This window comes from Bos taurus, chromosome 2 (genome assembly GCF_002263795.3).
Source record: "Bos taurus isolate L1 Dominette 01449 registration number 42190680 breed Hereford chromosome 2, ARS-UCD2.0, whole genome shotgun sequence".
Lineage (NCBI taxonomy): Eukaryota > Metazoa > Chordata > Mammalia > Artiodactyla > Bovidae > Bos > Bos taurus.
Genome location: NC_037329.1, coordinates 27,698,008 through 27,717,326, shown reverse-complemented (window position 1 = coordinate 27,717,326; position 19,319 = coordinate 27,698,008). Strand labels below are relative to the sequence as shown.

General features: G+C 43.8%; 1 protein-coding gene across 3 annotated transcripts in view; it reads left to right on the top strand.

Annotated features, from left to right (window-relative positions):
• The first annotated feature begins 4,970 nt into the window (after positions 1–4,970).
• The window catches only part of CERS6 (ceramide synthase 6), a 359,026-nt gene continuing 344,677 nt past the window's right edge, over positions 4,971–19,319 (top strand). For 2 of the 3 annotated variants that reach the window (XM_024978054.2, XM_024978051.2), the window contains exon 1: positions 4,971–5,282. In XM_024978054.2, coding sequence (XP_024833822.1) covers positions 5,113–5,282 — 170 coding nt within the window. In that variant the 5' untranslated portion in view covers positions 4,971–5,112. The remainder of the gene's footprint in view (positions 5,283–19,319) is intronic. The other variant, NM_001193132.1, reaches the window with a different exon arrangement.

Below are 19,319 nucleotides of genomic sequence, written 5' to 3'. Positions count from 1 at the left end.
TTATATGCAGTGTAGACAGTATCACCACCCCCCACTCCCAACAGAAACTTCTTTCACTTTTTCTCTCTATTTACAAGCCACCACTTGGTTTTCTTACTGAGTTACAAACTTGTACAATAAATAAATTGTACTTTGGTTTCCTGGGACAACAAATTAGGATTTTTTTCTGCACAGGTAAATAAAAAGTGACCTACTTGGGAGGTATGCTGGGCTGTGTCTTTCCTGGGACCAACCTTTCCCAGGGCCTGAACTGAGCTTCTCCATTTTCTATCCTTATGATGAAGCATGGGGTCAACAGCTTCTGAGTTTGAAACTCTAGAGTCCAAGTGTACAGAGAAAGAATGGCTTGACCCATGCCCCAACACCTGAAGAAGGATTTTAATTGCTATCTTGGTACAAGGGTCCATTCCTGGACCAATAAAATGTGGTAAGACATGGAATGATATTTTGCTCTACTGTACTATTTCTGGATGTACTAATGTACTAATCATTTGGATGAAGGGTGATAGGAAGGAGCCATGGCCTGTAGGGAATATGCTGGACAGGTAAAGGAGCAGAGGTTTGTTAAACTCTGCATGTGTACAGAATGTATTAGGAGTTTAGGAGTCTTTTCCTATGTATTATTTCATGTGAACCTCAGGATCGTCTGGTGACATAGGCAAGACAGGTACTCTTGGTAACAGCTTATGCAGGAGGGTGTTAACACGCTCTTAGAAACTAAGCAACTTGTGCAAGATACACAGATCAGTAGTGAGTTCTCTTTCCAGTGTCCAACAAAAGCTATCTTTCAAAGTGTTCCTGAAATCTCACCACCTTCTCAGAGTTGATGAATAGGAGAGCAACACGATCTTAGTTTGGCTTCTCTAGAAAAAACAGCATTTCCAAGGAGGTGTAATTTCAGGGAAGCAGGGATGAAAGACTTGGGATTCTCCAGTGGCTCAGATGGTAAAGAGTCTGCCTGCAGACTCTGTGGAAGACTGCAAGTTTGATCCTTGGGTCAGGAAGATCCCGTGGGGAAGGAAATGGCAATCCACTCCAGTGTTCTTGCCTGGAAAATCCCAAGGCCAGAGGAGCCTGGAAGGCTACAGTCCATGAGGTTGCAGAGAGTCAGACACAACTGTTCACTTTCACCTATCACAGGAATGAAAGAAAAGGGGAGTAAGAGGGAGAAAGAGAGGAAATGTAATTTCCTGATTACAGGAAAATGCAATTCCTGAGCTAGCCACAATTTTGAAATAAGCTGAATGCTCTGTATCACAGGGCATTTTTCAGAGGGCTTGTTTGAAGTTACTGTGTATGTTCCAGGAGCAGGGGAGGGAAAAGAATGAAAATTTATCCACTGGCTTCCTTTGCCCAGGGTCAAATTTCAGGCCCCAGGGTGTTAAGTCACCAATGTTTCCAGCTATATATGTGTGGGGACACAGTGGGTCTTTTGGGGCAGCAGAGAAGGCAAGGTCCTGTCAAGGCACACGTGAGAGTGACAAGGGGCCAGCGGCAGCCATAGAGGGAGTCTTCTTGGGCCTAAAAGGTCAGGATCCACCGTGACATGACTTTATCCAACAAAGGTGGCAAGAGACCTTAATAGACCTCGTCTCTGTGGCCTACAAGAATGCATTTAGTTCAACGGCATCTTTCTGAAAGGTCACCAGTAACAATGAGCAGCTCACTGCATGGTCTCAAATGGGGACCTACCTACTCCCTGATGAATACTCACTTCAAGAATACCACCCCTACCCAATCTTAGAATTGATCACACCCTTTTAATGCCCACACTAGTCTTCACATGAGTATGTAAAATTTAACACTATTTTTTATTCACCTTTTCCCCTCTCTTAGAGAAGATTTTTGTGAGGTTAGTGTTGATTCATTAATTCAGTAGTTTATTGAGTACCTGCTGTGTGCTGGGCATTATTTTAAGCGCTAAGGATAAAACAGCAATAAACAGAAATCTTTCTTTCAAAAGTTTACAATTTAGTGTCTGTGTCGGGAGACCAGTGAAAAACAGTAAAACAAATATTGTGTTAGATGGTGATAAATTCTTCAGAGGAGAACAAACTAAGAAAGTTGTCAAGAAGAGAAGGGGTGGGGAGTGAGAATTACAGATGTAAACTAAGGTGCCCAGGGAACTCTTCACTACATGAGTGCTATCACAGGAAGAGTGGGCATGGATAGTTGGCAGGAAAAGCTCCATGGAAACTAAGTCATGCTAAATGTTCTGCAGGCAGGGCAGGGAGGCCAGTGTGAACAAAGCACACCAAGTAAGCGACAGGGGGATGAGGGAGGGCAAGCAAAGTCAGAGAGGTAACATGCAGTTGCATATCTTTGGTCACTGAAATGACTTTGGCTTCTAATTGGGGAGAAATGGGGAAGCAGTGTGGCTTTAAGCTCAGATTCGATTATACTACCGGTTCAACTGGATCACATGGGCTGAGAATAGACTGTAGAAGTATAAGTGTTGAAACTGGGGCTTAAGAGGCTACTACGGTAACTCAGAAAAGAAATGTTGGTTGCCTGAATCAAGACAGTAGTTGGTTCTTTGAACCGAGAAGAGGTGGTGAGAGAGAGTGTGATTCTTTAGACAGGTTAAAGATGGACCTGGGACTTCCCTGGTGGTCCAGCTGCTAAGAATCCATGCTCCCAATGCAGGGGGCCCTGGATTTCAACCCCTGGTCAGGGAACCAGATCCTACATGCCACAACTATGAGTTCTCATGCCACAGCTAAAGATGCTACACACTGTAGTGAAGATCGTAGATCCTGCGTGCTGCGACTAAGGCCCTACACAGCCAAATAAATAAATCAACTGGAGAAAAAGAAGACCTGACAGGATATGTAACTAGTTATAAAGGAGACAAGAGAGAGAAAAGGATAAAAGATGACTCCAGGGTTTTGGCCTGAGCCAAGGAAACAGGAGGGAAAAAACTTAGGGGGAAGGTTAGTAGTCTGGACAGGAAATGGCTCTTAGACATCCAAGTGGAGCAGTTGACTTGACAGTAGCTTTAGGAGTCTGAAGTTCAAGGAAAAGTTCATGCTAAAAATATATATTTTGCAGCCATCACTATATCACTGAAAGCCACACAGATGGCACTGAAATCTAGGGGACTGGATAAGATCACCAAGTGAATGAACACAGAAAAGTGAAGAGGGAAAAAGACTGCCTCCTAGGCCACACCAACTTTAAGGAGTTGAAAGGAGAGGAGTAAACCAGAAAGGAGATTCAGCAAAAGTGGCCAGGCGGTAGGAGGAAAATCAGAAAGAATGTGGTTTCTGGAAACCAAGACAAGAAAGTGTTTCCAAAGGCAGCAACTAATGAACTTGGCCAAAGGTTACCCATACAGGTGTTGAGAAATGACCTTTGGGTTTAGCAGCATGGAGACCACTGGTGACCTTGAGCAGTTCAGTGCAGCAGAGAGGTGCAACTGCTCCAGTGGAAGTCCAAAAGAGAATGGAGGGGAGAGAGTGGAAGCAACAGATACAGGCCTTTGCTGCTGCTGCTGCTAAGTTGCTTCAGTTGTGTCCAACTCTGTGTGACCCCATAGACGGCAGCCCACCAGGCTCCTCCTTCCCTAGGATTCTCCAGGCAAGAACACTGGAGTGGGTTGCCATTTCCTTCTCCAATGCATGAAGTGAAAAGTGAAAGTGAAGTCGCTCAGTCGTGCCGGACTCCTAGCGACTCCATGGACTGCAGCCTACCAGGCTCCTTCGCCCATGGGATTTTCCAGGCAAGAGTACTGGAGTGGGGTGCCATCGCCTTCTCCCACAGGCCTTTAGAGAAGTGCTTTAAAAGGAAGGAGTAAAAGGGTGACAGCTGGAGGGGGAGGGAGGGTAAAGAAATGTGTATTAAGAAAGTCTGTTTATTTGCCTCTTGGAAAGAACCAGTAGAACTTACTAGCAGAACCGAGTAGGAAATGAATATTTGTGAGAAAATTCCACAAAAATATTCCAGGGAATATGTACCACTTGAACTGATGATCCACACATGGCTCCCGTAGCAATGAGGAAATGTATCGTGGAAGTTAAGGTGCTTGGGGTCAGGTCTCACGGGTCCTAACACCTTAAAGGTTTCCGATTCAAAAGGCAGAATCAAGGAGTAGCAGAGTGGAGATTCTCTACTGATGTACCAAGTAAAAATGCGGTCTGGCGCCATTTTCTGAGAGATTCACTTTGTGGGCTGGTTTTGCAGAATGCTGCTGTTGTTATCATCAACATCATCTCATCATCATCAAACAGCAATTAAGTGCCTAATTTCTCCTACAACGTCATAAATTGAAACAGAGGGCCTTGTTCCCTGGGGGAGCTGGTTGTGGTGACGAGCGGGAGTAAAACCAAGCTGAAGGTCTGGTATGGGGAAAGACGGGCGTGAGGTAGAGGCAGACGACTCTTTGCAAACCATCCTGCCCTAGTTCCTGAATCCACCCCCCCCCCCCCCGCACCCCCCACCCTTACTCAAAGCGCTGGAGTGGGTGACTTTCCTCTCTACTTCTTCCTCCTTTGCGCTCTGTGCCCCCTACTTCTCCTTTTGCTGTTCTCTCTTGGCGCAAGGGTGGTTCCGAATATCTACCCCGACCACTACCTGCCCCCCACCCATCGCCTGTAGGCGCACTGGAAGCCGACTGAGATCCCTGAAACTCCAGTCGGGCCGGAGCCGGTGCTGTGAGCATGTGCGAGCAAGCCTGGGGGACCGGAGCGGATTCGGGAAACCGGACCCAGGTCGCTACCCTAAGCGCCGCTCCAGAGCTCGGTGACCGCAGGGCCAGTCGGCTCTCCCAGGAGCGGTGCCCCTGCGCCCAGGGCGCAGCGGCTGCGCCCTGCCCTCCGGGCGTGGGCTAGCCGGCCGCGTGTGCCTCGCTGCTTGACGCGAGGACTAGCCAATCAGGGCCAGCGGCCCGGGCTGCCATGTGACAGGCGAGGCGGCTCCTTTCCCCAACGCGGCCAGAGGGAGGAGAGAACCGGGGCTCGCCGCGAGCCTTCGAGAGCAGCGGCCGCGGAGGACGCGGCAGCAGCGGCGGCGGCGGCACAGGCTCGGACCAGCAGCGCGCGCATCCCCTGGCGCCCTGCGCGGTGGAGAGCTCGGCGGGCCGCGGGAGCCCAGGACGAGAGTGGACAAAGCAAGATGGCAGGAATCTTAGCCTGGTTTTGGAACGAGAGGTTTTGGCTCCCGCACAATGTCACCTGGGCGGACCTGAAGAACACGGAGGAAGCCACCTTCCCGCAGGCTGAGGACCTCTATCTCGCCTTCCCCTTGGCCTTCTGCATGTTAATGGTACGGCTCATCTTCGAGAGGTAAGGAGAGCTGGAGCGCTCCTCCCCCCAACGCACACCCTCGCGCGCGCGCGCACACACACACACACACACACACAAACACACACACACCCGCACATCCTTGCGCGCACACGCACACTCGCGTGCTCTGTGGCGCACGCACCCGCGCCCCCAGCGCTAGCGCTCACGCCTCCCAACCTTTGTGTTCTGGAAGGGGTTGCTGACCCCTTAGCACTGTTGAGGTTCTGGGAGCCGGAGAGGGTCTGGCTGGCCTCCGAATTTCCTCCGGGGCGCCGGAGAGGGCCTGGGGAGCATTGGGGTAGCCCCCCGCACCCCGGACCCGCGCTCTCCTCCTCGCGGAGAGGGCGGGCGAACAAAGGTGAGCAACGGCTGGCCGCGGGACACGCTGCACTCCGCCGGGATTGTCCCTCTTTGCCGGGTGATCACGGCGCGCTGCCGGGAGAGGCTTCCACGCCGAGCCTTGTTGCCACTCACCTGACAGCCAGAAACGTTACGGACGCGCGGCCGGGAGGACGGAGGAACCGTGCACACTTCCAAATCCTTTCACCCTGGCCCACGGATTGCCCGGACTGGGCTTCGGAAATTTCTCCAGGGACTCTGGCTTCTGGTAGCTGTTTGGTTTCCATCAGTGACACTGAGTATCAGACCACAGTGCTGGGAAATAGGTGACAATAGTTTGTAGGTTTCCAGGACTCCGGGCCATTAGCCATTTCTTTAAAAGAGGACGGGACGGGTGCACAGCCTGCAAAAGGGTATTATTAAATTGATAGATGTTTCCTATGAGTAACCATAAACTTTGATACCAGAACACAAATAGTTTTAAAGAATTGCCATATTATTGTTGGTATAATAACCGGATTTGGTTGGCAATTTAAAGAATTGCCATATTATTGTTTGTATAATAACCGGATTTTGGTTGGGTAACCTTTGTGTCATAAACAAACTTGTGTTACTTATTGAATTAATCTTAGGTATCAGATTAGATTTTGCCTGCCATGCATTCTCCGGGGTGCTATTGAAACAAAACCGGGACAGCAGAACACGCTTCGTTTTCTCAACCGAAAACCTTACCTACCCTTTCTCTCCCTTCCCCCGCCCTCCATTCATCAGTACATGCTGAACTCAGATCACTGAGTATAGACTCCACTTCTCCCTTAGACTTCCTTTCTCCTCTCCTGTCCCCAACTCATCTTGGTCTTGTTTCTTAAGCTTTTGCTCTGTTTTTTTTGTTTGTTTGTTTTGTTTTTGGTATTTCTCTTTGTCCTAAGCCACTCTTGAGTGGCACAAATGGCAGAATTTGTCTTTTGTGTCATTTGTTGCTGGAAATGGCAACAGACAGTACTTCATGGGAACAATAAGTATCTTTTGTTTAAGGAAGGTGTATTTTTCAATGGGCATTATTGTTGCTTGAGAACTAAATCAGCTATTTCACCTGCAGAGATTAACATGCACAAAGGAACAGACTTAAAGAGCTGTTTCAAATGATGGGACTCTAGCACAGATGCCCTCTTTGATCCCATCCTGCGCTGAGACTTACAGTGAGAAAGTGGGTGTGTTTGCAGGGTTAGAGTTGCTTGTAGAGCAGATGTTTACTGATAGAAAATGGGAACTCATATCTGAACTTGCAGTCTCTCCAAAAAGAGCCTGTGGGGAGCAGCCAGTTGCTCTGTGACCTCACATAGTAGGGACTCCATACAGTTGCTGAATGATGTCTGATCAATCCTGGCTGATAAATCCTGGCCACACTCACTTTTAGCTGGCTAATGCATTTAAAGAGATGTATAGCGTTATGTTTTGAAAAACAAGCATGTCAGCTATTGACCTGTGTGCAGAAAGCTGATTCCAGGCTGTTCCTTTGGTTGGAAGAAATACATTTGATAGAGAATGGAGATAGCTTTGTACTTCGCCTTTTTCTGCCTTTTTTTTTTTTTTTAAATAAAAGTTACTTTCATAGTTGAAACTGGAATTTCATTTTTCCTCTTCCTGAACATCTTTTTCTTCCTTTGCACAATCCTATGACTTACAGTTTACACAAGGGGGTCAGCTGCCTTCAACTGTTAGTCACAGCAGATGTCCTCATATTGATATGTAGAGACTTGGTGAGTTTCTTGCAGGCCCTAGATCCAAATAAAAGTGATTTAGTAGCCTATAGGAAAAGTGAAAGTTTGTGATTAATACTCAATATAGTAATCCAGGATGGCCCATATACCACAAGATGCTACTGACTTTTGGAATGGTGTCTACTTTGCTTTTTCCTATAGTAGTGACAACTCTGTCTTTAACCATTTGGGACACTCTCACTTTTCTGATAATCCAAGGGTATAATTCTATCCAGAATTTCAAGTACTGCATGTTTCTCGTCTTCTCAAACCTAAGGGACACATTTTGGCATCCAACCTGTGGCCTGCTTTTCAGCACCCATCAAAGACCTGAATCAGTATAACTGAACTAGCCAATACTGTTGGCATTGACACAGCTCACTTTTGGTACCCTTACAACACACTGGGCAGGTTTCTTTTTCTTTTGCAGTTTTCTGTAATATATAACACGATTTAAAGAAGCTGGTTGGAAATCTTTTTATAAAATGATTTGTAATAGGAAATAATTCCCCTAGGATTCTGTTCCTTTTAGGCCGTTATCATTTATTTCAAAGCTGAGAACATACCTATGAAATAACTGATTATCCAAGACCTTAATTTCTATTAAATGGGAGCCTTCAGTACTCTTGTTGAGACTAAAATTGTGAATTTGGATTCATTCTCCTCAGTCTTACTCATTTCTCTCTATAAAGAGAAACACTAAAGAATGAATTGAATTGGCCTTTGCCCAACTGAGCAGTCCTATCTTTTTAATTTCACCCCCACTGGTGGGTTGTTGGCAGTGAAGGCACGAGTGGCCAGAACAATGCCATGTTATAGCACCATATGGATAACAGTGTGAATACCTGGCATGGTTGGTCAAAAATGGAGCAGTCTAAATTCAGTGACTTCTGCCTGAGTCTGTGAATGGCCCAAAGCTTGGTGGTTTCTAGCATGGCCTTAGATATTACCTGCTTAACTGAGTAAAATATCTGTTGTTTACTGAGAAAACCTAGAAGTTTCTTGTAGAATGAAAATTGTAGTGTATATGGTCATGTTGTTGGCTTGTTGACAAGGAACAAAATATTATTTAATAACATAGCATCATTTATTTGATGAATTTTCTTGATTTAATACTTGTTTAGGCTCAATAAGCCATTCTCTGGAATTATAATAAATGCTTCTTCTAAACTCTTTTAAAAAATATGTGCTGCTATGGTATTCATAAATGTAGGATTAAAATTTTGCTGAATTTCTGTTCAGAAATAAAGACATTTTTGTGTTATAAAAGGTAATGCTAATGCATTTTCTTCCTTGTGGGTTTAGAGAGACACAGAAAGTACTTATTGAGAATCAGAATATTTGCATTCTAGTCAAACTTACCTCACACTGGGGTGGCCACCTAATTTCTGTGTCCCTTATTTTTTCTTTTGTGCAGTGAAGTTGATGGCCTTTGTAATCCAAGGTTGCTTGCACTTTCTCAGTTATCTGATTCATCCTATAGGAATGCTATAATATTTGAAGTTTACTAATTGTTATATCTTGAAACTTTAAGGCAGGCTAAACATTATTTTTTTGCAGGTAGTAATAAGTCATCTAAGAATAAAGAGTTTTTTTCATACATACAAATATCCTAGCTAATGGTTTTGTTTCTTATATTTTTAAATTATGGGTTGAGTTAAAGGAATCATTTGGGCTGTTATCACTTGTGCTCCAAAAAGCTATACTATTTCAGAATAACCAACAAAGAATATTCTCCAGAGAAAGCAATTGCTCTCTTTCCTTAGAACTTTTTTAGCTAGATCCCAGAGCCAAAGGATGAGATGGCTGGATCGTATCACTGACTCAGTGGACGTGAGTTTGAGCAAACTCTGGGAGATAGTGAAGGACAGGGAAGCCTGGTGTGCTGTAGTCCATGGGGTTGCAGAGTCAGACACGACTTAGCAGCTGAACAACAAAGAGTAGGCCTGATACCTCTTGTGATGGCTGGGTAAGAAATGAGCAACTCACTCATGTCAGGTTGGTTTTCCAAGTGCTAAGCTACATGAGAACTGTCATTCTTCAGAGGCTGACATCAGAGGTGTCAAATAATGACCTATTGCCCCCAAACCCTCAAAGAACAACAGGTCTCAGCTGTATCAGAGGGAATGTCTGACCAGTGGGTTAGTTTTTCTTATGGGTTTGCTTAATATCTTGGTCTTGTCAATAGCCTTGGGTGAGATCACAGAGGAGAAGAGAGGAGAGGAGAGAGAGAAAAATGAATGGGGCTGTATTCTTGATGGTTAGAGGGGAAAGGGTAGGTATGAGTGAATGTAAGGAAAAAGTGGGATGCCAGGTGAGTTTCATAACTGAAGGATATTCCCATAATGTACCTTAATAATGAAAACACTGATATCTTCAGATTTATTTTAGAAGCGTGGAGTGTGCAATGGAATGAAGTTCTACGTACCCTCAAAATCCATAGGTGGCCATCTTTAGTCATAAGTTGCAAGTGTCAAGGTGATGATGGTAGGAGGTGGCAACTTTGGGAGGTGACTAGGTCATGAGGGTGGAATCTTCATGTGTGTATGGGATTAGTGCCTTCATAAAAAAACAGGCTCCAGAGAGCTCCCCCACCCCTTCCATCATGAAAGTGAAAGTGAATTCACTCAGTCACGTCCAACTCCTTGTGACTCCATGGACTGTAGCCCACCAGACTCCTCAGTCTGTGGAATTTTCCAGGCAAGAGTACTGGAGTGGGTTGCCATTTCCTTCTCCAGGGGATCTTCCCAGCCCAGGGATTGAACCCGGGTCTCCCGCATTGCAGGTGGACTCTTTACTATCTGAGCCACCAGGGAAGCCCCCTTCATGAGGACACAGTGAAAAGATGGCTGTCTGTGAAGCAGGAAGGATGACTTCACCAGACACCAGGTCTGCTGGCACTCTGATCTTAGACTTCCAGTCTCTAGAACGAGGAGAGAGAAATTTCTTTTGCCATTTAATGATATAGTCTCAATATTTGCCATGTCATTAAACTTATTCAAAAGTATTTTCAATGACTACATTATTCTATGCTGTGAATATACTATAATTCATTTAACCAGTCCCTATATTATGGCAACCCACTCCAGTATTCTTGCCTGGAGAATCCCATGGATGGAGGAGCCTAGTAGGCTGCAGTCCATGGCGTCCCAAAGAGTCGGACACGACTGAGTGACTTCACTTTCACTTTCTATATTATTGTTGGATATTTAGGCTGTTTCCAGTTGATGTGTATAAATCTTTCAATTACTGATAACTTCCTAAAGAATGTTTCCTAGAAGTGGTACTTCTAAGACTAAAGATAAATGTTTTAGTGTTCTTGATAGATACAAATCACCAAATTGGTGTCAGGAAAGATTATATTCATTTGTATTTTCTTATCAGCATGCATATTATTATTATTTGAAGAAAATTTTTTTCTTTGAAAATTGAAGAGATGTTATTCTTGTATATGAGTGTGTTTTATGTTACTCATGATGAACTTTCCCCAAATATTTGTTCAGTTCAGTTCAATCGTTCAGTTGTGTCCTATTCTTTGCAACCCCATGGACTGTAGCACGCCAGGCTTCCCTGTCCATCACCAACTCCAGGGGCTTATTCAAACTCATGTCCAAGGAGTTGGTGATGCCATCCAACCATCTCATCCTCTGTTGTCCCCTTCTTCTCCCACCTTCAATCTTTCCCAGCATCAGTGTCTTTTCCAATGAGTCAGTTCTTCACACGAGGTGGCCAAAATATTGGAGTTGCAGCTTCAGCATCAATCCTTCCAATGAACACCCAGGATTGATCTCCTTTAGGGTGGACTGTTTGGATCTCCTTGCAGTCCAAGAGACTCTCAAGAGTCTTCTCCAATACCACACATCAATTCTTCAACACTCAGCTTTCTTTACAGTCCAACTCTCACATCCATACATGACTACTGGAAAAACCATAGCTTTGACTAGACGGACCTTTCTTGGCAAAGTAATGTCTTTGCTTTTTAATATGCTGTCTAGGTTGGTCATAACTTTCCTCCCAGTCATCATCTGCAGTGATTTTGGAGCCCCAAAAATAAAGTCAGCCACTTTTTCCATTGTTTCCCCGTCTATTTGCCATGAAGTGATGGGATGCAATGATCTTAGTTTTCTGAATGTTGTTTCAAGCCAACATTTTCACTCTCCTTTTTCACTTTCATCAAAAGGCTCTTTAGTTCTTCGCTTTCTGCCATAAGGGTGGTGTCATCTGCATATCTGAAGTTATTCATATTTCTCCCGGCAATCTTGATTCCAGCTTGTGCTTCATCCAGCCCAACATTTCGCATGTGTGCTCTGCATATAAGTTAAATAAACAGGGTGACAAAATACAGCCTTGACATACTCCTTTCCTGATTTGGAACCAGTCTGTTGTTTCACGTCCAGTTCTAACTGTTGCTTCTTGACCTGCATACGGATTTCTTAGGAGGCAGATAAGGTGGTCGATGGTCTGATACTCCCATCTCTTTCATAATTTTCCACAGTTTGTTGTGATCCATACAATCAAAGGCTTTGGCATAGTCAATAAAGCAGAAGTAGATGTTTTTCTGGAACTCTCTTGCTTTTTCAGTGATCCAACGGATGTTGGCAATTTGATTTCTGGCTCCTCTGCCTTTTCTAAATCCAGCTTGAACATCTGGAAGTTCTCAGTTCACATACTGTTGAAGCCTGGCTTGGAGAGTTTTGAGCATTACTTTGCTAGTGTGTGAGATGAGTGCAATTGTGCAGTAGTGTGAACATTGTTTGGCATTGCCTTTCTTTGGGTTTAAGTTGGAAACTGACCTTTTCCAGTCCTGTGGCCACTGCTGAGTTTTCCAAATTTGCTGGCATATTGAATGCAGCACTTTCACAGCATCATCTTATAGGATTTGAAATAGCTCAACTGGAATTCCATCACCTCCACTAGCTTTGTTTGTCCATAGTGATGCTTTCTAAGGTCCACTTGACTTCACATTCCAGGATGTCTGGCTCTAGGTGAGTGAGAGGTCTTTTTTGTATAGTTCTTCTGTGTATTCTTGCCCCCTCTTCTTAATATCTTCTTCTTCTGTTAGGTTCATACCATTTCTGTCCTTTATTGAGTCCATCTTTGCATGAAATGTCTCTTGGTATCTCTAATTTTCTTGAAGAGATCTCTAGTCTTTCCCATTCTATTGTTTTCCTGTATTTCTTTGCATTGATCACTGAGGAAGGCTCACTTGTATTTCACTTTCTGTGAATTCATGTGTGTTTTTCTATTGGGATAAACATCCTAACGTTTTGGGAAATGGTGGCCTTCGGATTTTTTAAAAATCAGAATGGTCTTGTATTGATCTGTTTCTCCAGTCATGTGTTTATACTCATTTCTTTCTGCTTACTGACTCTCTCCTACAACCTAAGTCATCATCATAAGGAAGGAAGTTTCTCAAATTCTAGATATTGGAAGGAATGCATGCAAAAGAATGAAGTAGATAATATCCTGAGTTTAGTATAGAGGATGAGACAGAGAGAAAGGGGTTGGAAGAAGTTTCAGGGGTTAAGAATGAATGGGTTTTTATAAAGGAAAACTCAGAGATTGAGCCTAAACACCTTTATATTTTTTCTCTGAATTTTGGATAAAAGCAAATTATTAGCTGAGTCATCAGGAAAATGCAAATCAATACCACAATGAGATATCATCCTACACCCATTAGGATGGCTACTATTAAAAAACAAAACAGGAAAGAAAAAACGTGTTGGTCATCATGTGGAGTAATTGAACCCTGTGTCTTCTTGGTGAGAGTGTGAAATGGTACAGCCACTGTGGAAAGCAATATGGAGGTTCCTCAGAAAATTAAAAATAGAATTAGTATGCGATCCAGCAGTTCCACTTCTGGTATATGCCTGAAAGAATTGAAATGTGAGTCTCAAATGTTTGCAAACCTGTGAGCATAGCAATATTATTCACAATAGCTAAAAGCTAGGAGCAACTCAGGTGTCTGACAGGTGAATGGATAAACAAAATGTGGTCTATTTTAACACATTACGACATGGATGAACTGGAAGACATTATACTAAGTGAAATAGGTTAGTCACAGAAAGACAGACACTATAAGATTGCACTTATATGAGGTACCTGAAGAGTCAGATGCATAATCACAGAAGGCAGAATGGTGATTGCCAGGGGCTGGAGGGGAGTTATTGTTTCATGGGTACAGAGTTTCAGTTTTGAAGTAAGATTTCTATAGATAGATGATGGTGATGATGGTGGCAAAATGCTAATATAAAGATAGTTCACTGACTAAAAGGAAAAGTCATTTACTAGAAATACCTGGTTTCATTTTCTAGACTCGACAGTTTTCTATTTAGGAATAAACATCACTTCCATAAGGGGTGATGGAAGGAAGGTTGACGGCCAGAGAGCACTCAAGTATCCTGGACCTTTTTGGAAGGCCCTCCAGCCAAACACCTTGCTTCAGTCCATTTGTTGGCATGTCCAGAAAAGGAGAGCAAAATGTCTTTGGGAAAAGCACACTGTACATTTTCAGAGGATCCCTAGGACTAAAGTAGAGGCCTTCTACTTTACGCTCTCTCACTTCATGCTCCGTTGAAAGCAAACCAGTGTGATAGGATGAATTGCTAGTAAGGCAGGTGGCCGAGGCCAGAGATACTTCCTCTGGTAGGAAGCTTTTGCAGTGGGAGAAGAGCAGATCTGACCTTTCTCCCTAGTTTCCGATTTAACTTCACACCCTTTTTGTAAGCAAATGTTTTTAGACACTTGTAAATTTGAACATGGTTTTGCTTAAATGCTATCTACTACAGGGCAGGTTGCAAGCAAGGATTGTTGCAAACAGTTGATTGCGAGCAGTGGCAGGTACATATTACTGAAAAGTAGTTTTCAAAGTTTATATTAATGTTCGATCATTGTACAAAATACTGCTTTCCATCATTCATTTATGAGAGTATTTGGGGCAGGTTTTGTTGTTTTTCAAGAGAACTTTCTCTTCCTCACTGCTAGCCTTCAAAATGAACTTCTTGTAGACCACTCCTGCTTCCTATTCCTGCTTTTGCTTTTGTTACCTCAAAATTGGATTGTGCGGGTTGTTTTTGGCAGGTGTGGGGTTGGAGATACCCAAATGGTTTTCCATTGCAGGGAAGATGCAGTCCATAGCGAACTAGGAATCACATTTGTGACTTGCCGATGTCTGTATAAATGTCACATCTTATGGTTGAGGTTTTCTGGTTTCAAAGCTGTTGTTGCTGTCCTGAAGCTGTGATTGTGATTCTTTCCTTCCTCTCTTCCTTTTTTTCCCCTATTCTTTCCTTTCTTCATTTATTTTTGCCTTTTATTTTTTCTCTTTCCTTTCCTTCCCTTCCGTTCCATTTTTTCGCCTTTCTTCCTTCCTCTCTCCATTCCGAGCTTCCTTCCTTCTATCCTTTCCCTCTCTTTCTACTTTTCTCTGTCTCTCTCTCCCCCTCTCCGCTTTCCTTCCTTCTGCTGTTCATTGCTGCTGTTGTTTAGTCGCTAAGTCTGACTGTTTTGTGACCGCATGGACTGTAGCCTACCAGGCTCCTCTGTCCATGGGATTTCCCAGGCAAGAGTACTGGAGGGGCTTGCCATTTCTTTCTCCGGGGATCTTTGCGACCCAGGGATTGAACCCACATCTTTTGTGTTGGCAGGTGGGTTCTTTACCAAGTGAGCCACTGGGCAAGTTCCCCTCATTGCTACAAATCCTTTTAAAAGGCAGGCCGGTTTAGTTTAGACAGCAGAGGAGCAACATAGAGTTAAGAATAGGGGAGAGAAACAGAACCATCTAGAATCTTGTCTAGGGACACGGTTTGGCAAGTGTCAGAGTAGAAGCTGCCAGCTAGTCTGAGTGGCTCTGTAGATTTTTGTCTTAATAGATCACCATTTCAAAGCAAAATAAAGTGACTTGGTGCTTTAACCAGAGTGGCAGTTTTGGACACAATAGCTTAACTGAAGGAAAATTGAGAACCAGTCACTTAGGCATGCTGGAGATTAAGAGAATATAAGGGCTTTGTCCATCAGTGGGAGTATGGATATCTTTGAGTGCATGGGTATACTCCAGAGTGATACTGCATTTAAATTCTGTTACTGTTGTATACACTTATAGGACTTAATTAGAAATGTATATTCCTCACGAGGATTAACAGGAAAATGGATAGGATATCAGAAAGAATGTGGAACTTGGGTTTAAATTCAAACACTGCCTCTTCTCAGTTATTCAGTAGTGGACAGAATGCCCTGAAATTTGGTCTTCTCGCTTGTAAATTGGGGAATGTGCCTACTTTGTGATATTGGAAGACTGTCTGTGAAAATGTAGTTAAGGAGGACTCAGCTGGTTCTTAAATATATACATTGTGTAAAAAATAATTGATAACATAGTACACTACAGTATTTACTATGAGAAGAAATAATGTTCTGTAATGTGATTTCATGTGTTGGATGTACCTGTGGGGAGATGGTGTGGCTTACAGAGGCAGTGGAACCTGTTTATGTATGTGATCCTGGAACTGAAGGATTTACTGGTTCTGTTGAAGAGTAAATATTTAGCGTTTTAAACAGGCATCGAAGCTTCAGTCTCTTCAACACAATGCCTATTTAGGGAGGAGAATGCATCTTAACCTTTTATTTTCTAAGGTTAATAGTGGATTGTAGGTCAGGGACTTGCTTGTACTGGGTGGCAGAAGACTATTTCTAACGGTGGGATTTGAGGTGGGTGATGCGCAGCTGCGTACGACTTACAGCTTAAAGTGTTCTCAGAGGGCTCTGCCTTGAGAGAAAGCCCAGGAAGCTGGACTTCCACTGGATGGAGTTTTCTCTGGACACTGCCTTTCAGTGGACGGATGCCTTATGCAAATATCCCAGTCTATCTCCAACTGCCCCATCTGGCCCCATGGTCATTTTTTTATTGCATGTGGTCTCCAGGGGAAACTGGCTAGGTATTCAACCAACGGCAATGGCAAACATCAAATTCACCATTTATATTGATTTAAGACCTAGGCTGAATTCTGGCCATGCCACCTATGTTGCTGCCACAGATCTAGGAGCAAATAGCTTAATCTCTTTATACTCAGTTTCCATTTGAAACTCTTAGGGTTGTGAAGATTAAATAAGATAAAGCATGCATGCGTTGTGTTTAGGGCAGTACCTAGTTCATGGAGGTGGGAAGTATTTGTTCTTTGGGTTTATTGAAGGTGCATGCACACACGTACACACACATGTACACTCTCACACACACAAACACACAGTTGCTTTCTATTTGCTGGAACCCTGGTTTCCAGAAATGAGACTTTACTGTGAGGTGTCTGAAACTCTTTACTGGCATTATCTTTATGTCATGAATGAGGATGTCAGACTGCATTCTTGCTTTCACAGGCTGGGGTTGCTGGTGTAGTCCTTTGACTTACTTTTCCTAGTCCTCCTGTTTCTCTCTCTCTTTTTCGCCTCCAAGGAGCATTCTGATTCTTCCAGGTGTAGTTGGCTTGAAGATAATCCCAGCCTCTTAGTGAAGAGCTGGGTCTTATGCACCTCACACTTGTTTGTCATGCACTTTGCTGAGATATGTTACTATTCATACAGCTCAGAAATACTTTTTCTTTTTTTCCTAATAAGAGCCTTCTAGAGAAAGGAAAGCCTGGGGAATGACCTTTATTGATTTCTTTCAGAATTGTAACTCTCGTGGATTATCCTAATTTTATCTTTAAGAAGGCAGAAATTCATTCTCGGGTCTTTGGGATCATGCTTGTGAAGATGCACACGTTCAAAGTTAGCTAACATACTAAATATACGTATTTTTTCCTTAAGAGAAACAAATCTACACCCCTAAATTTGAACTTCCTTTGGTATGAAGGTGGCAAACCTAGGCCTACCAAATTAGTTCAGGAGGGATTTGAGCCTCGTTTCTACTACAGGCACTTCCCCAGCTCTGCAGAGCATAAACCTTTCATTCTTAAATGCACGATTTACCCTGTAAATAGTTTAACAAGCCTGTTAAATTCTTTAAGGCACTGATAGAGGGCATCTTAAGATGAGCAATGTAACATTGGTGGTGGGCCGTCTTTTTTTTTTAAGTAATTAATTTTTTAATCAAAGGATAATTGTTTTACAGAATTTTGTTGTTTTCTGTCAAACCTCAACATGAGTCAGCCATAGGTATACATGTATCCCCTCCCTTTTGAACCTCCCTCCCCATCTCCCTTCCCATCCCACCCCTCTAGGTTGATACAGAGCCCCTGTTTGAGTTTCCTGAGCCATACAACAAATTCCCGTTGGCTATCTATTTTACATATGGTAATGTAAGTTTCCATGTTACTGTCTCCATACATCTCACCCTCTCCTCCCCTGTCTTTTGAATGAGGAAGTAAGGCAAAGAGGAAACTACAGTGCTCTAGAATGACAAATTATCAAAAACTGCCTCAATTTTAATTCAGTAATTGTTTAACAGTGTCATTGACTAGGAAAAAAAATGGAAAACTCATTCATTAAAAAGTAGTTGAGTCAATCATGTGTTACACACCAGTGTGGCACCAAAGTCGGGGGAGGGGTGTTTGGGGTGGGAGAGGTCCACCCTGGGTGGCAGCAGTAAGGGGCTGTATTACCTACCAACAGGTTTAAAAGAAAACAATAAAATTGACTAAAAGTTGGTCTGCTTTTTCTTGGCACCACATAAAGCCAATCCTAAACATAGAATTGATGGAGTGAAAAATTACCCCCCTCACCTGAGCACACTCTTCCTACCACCCCTCCCCCTGCTTCTTAGAATACCACTTCCAGATGCTGTTTTAGGGCACAGATGTTCTGAAAACCACAATTTGAGAAATGCTGGGAAAGCCAGCAATCGCCACCTCCCATTTTCTGCATCAGGACACCAAAGCCTATAGGAATAAATGAAGTAACTTGCCCTGCACCACCCACCCAGGTCTAGGTCCTGGGACAGTGTGGCTGCTATGGGATGCTCACAAGGCCATTGTAGGATGATGCCCCCAAGCCCACTTTTTCTGGAGCTATTCCAGGAAACGCCTCAGCCCAGGAAAAACTGGACCTGAAAATCAGGTTGGTCACACCACCTGACTGTTTGCTCTGTTACACCTAAGTTGGTCTGGTCACCGGCCAGGGGTGTTTCTATTGATACAACAAAAATGGCTACTCTGCCTCTCCCTGCGGGTGAATGAGGCTGGTTGTGGGAAGAAGCATCTGGGTGATTTGAGATGTGTTGCCTGCCCCACTGTCAAGGTACCACATTTCATGGCTTAAAAAAAAGAAGATGTGATTGAAGGGGCCCTCATTAAACATGGGTTGGAGCTCCTGAGAGCAGAGCTCACTCTGCAGACAGCCGGGACCCCTTCTTAGTGTGCTAATTGCTCCTGAGCTCATTTGTTCCGTGTTACTGAAACCATGCACCCAGTTTTACTTTCCTCCCACTTTCACCCTAGTGCCTGTGAAGCACCCACACTTAAGTGGCTGCTTGCAGAATTTGCAAAGGAACTGGGGAAGAGAGCAAAAATAGATATACAGGTGGTGGTTGTCAACCAGCAGTTATTTCTAAGGAGTGCTCGGGCAATCTAGTGGTTTTCTGTGTGTGCATTTTTTGTTCATGGTTTTATTGAGTTTTACAAAGTATAAAACTTTCTTTTGGTATTGGTAGGTACCTGGGGTTTACTTGAAAGTGCCGGGCTCCTGAAATAAACACTGCAGTGAACTATATCTTAGAGTCAGATGAGGGAAGTGTTAGGAAACTCCAGTGCTCTGACCTTGCCTCCCTTAGAGGCAGCCTCTTGTCTTGGGTCTCTAAGCAAGCAGGAGTCTTGCCACAGTCAGTCCCTGTGCTGTGGCCCGAGCCTCCCAGCCTGCCACACGTTGGCAGAGAGTCAGGCTGTAGACGATTGGGTAGAGGACAGCTCGTTGTCATTTTAAAACCAGGGTGTGTCACTTCTTTAATTGCTGGCTC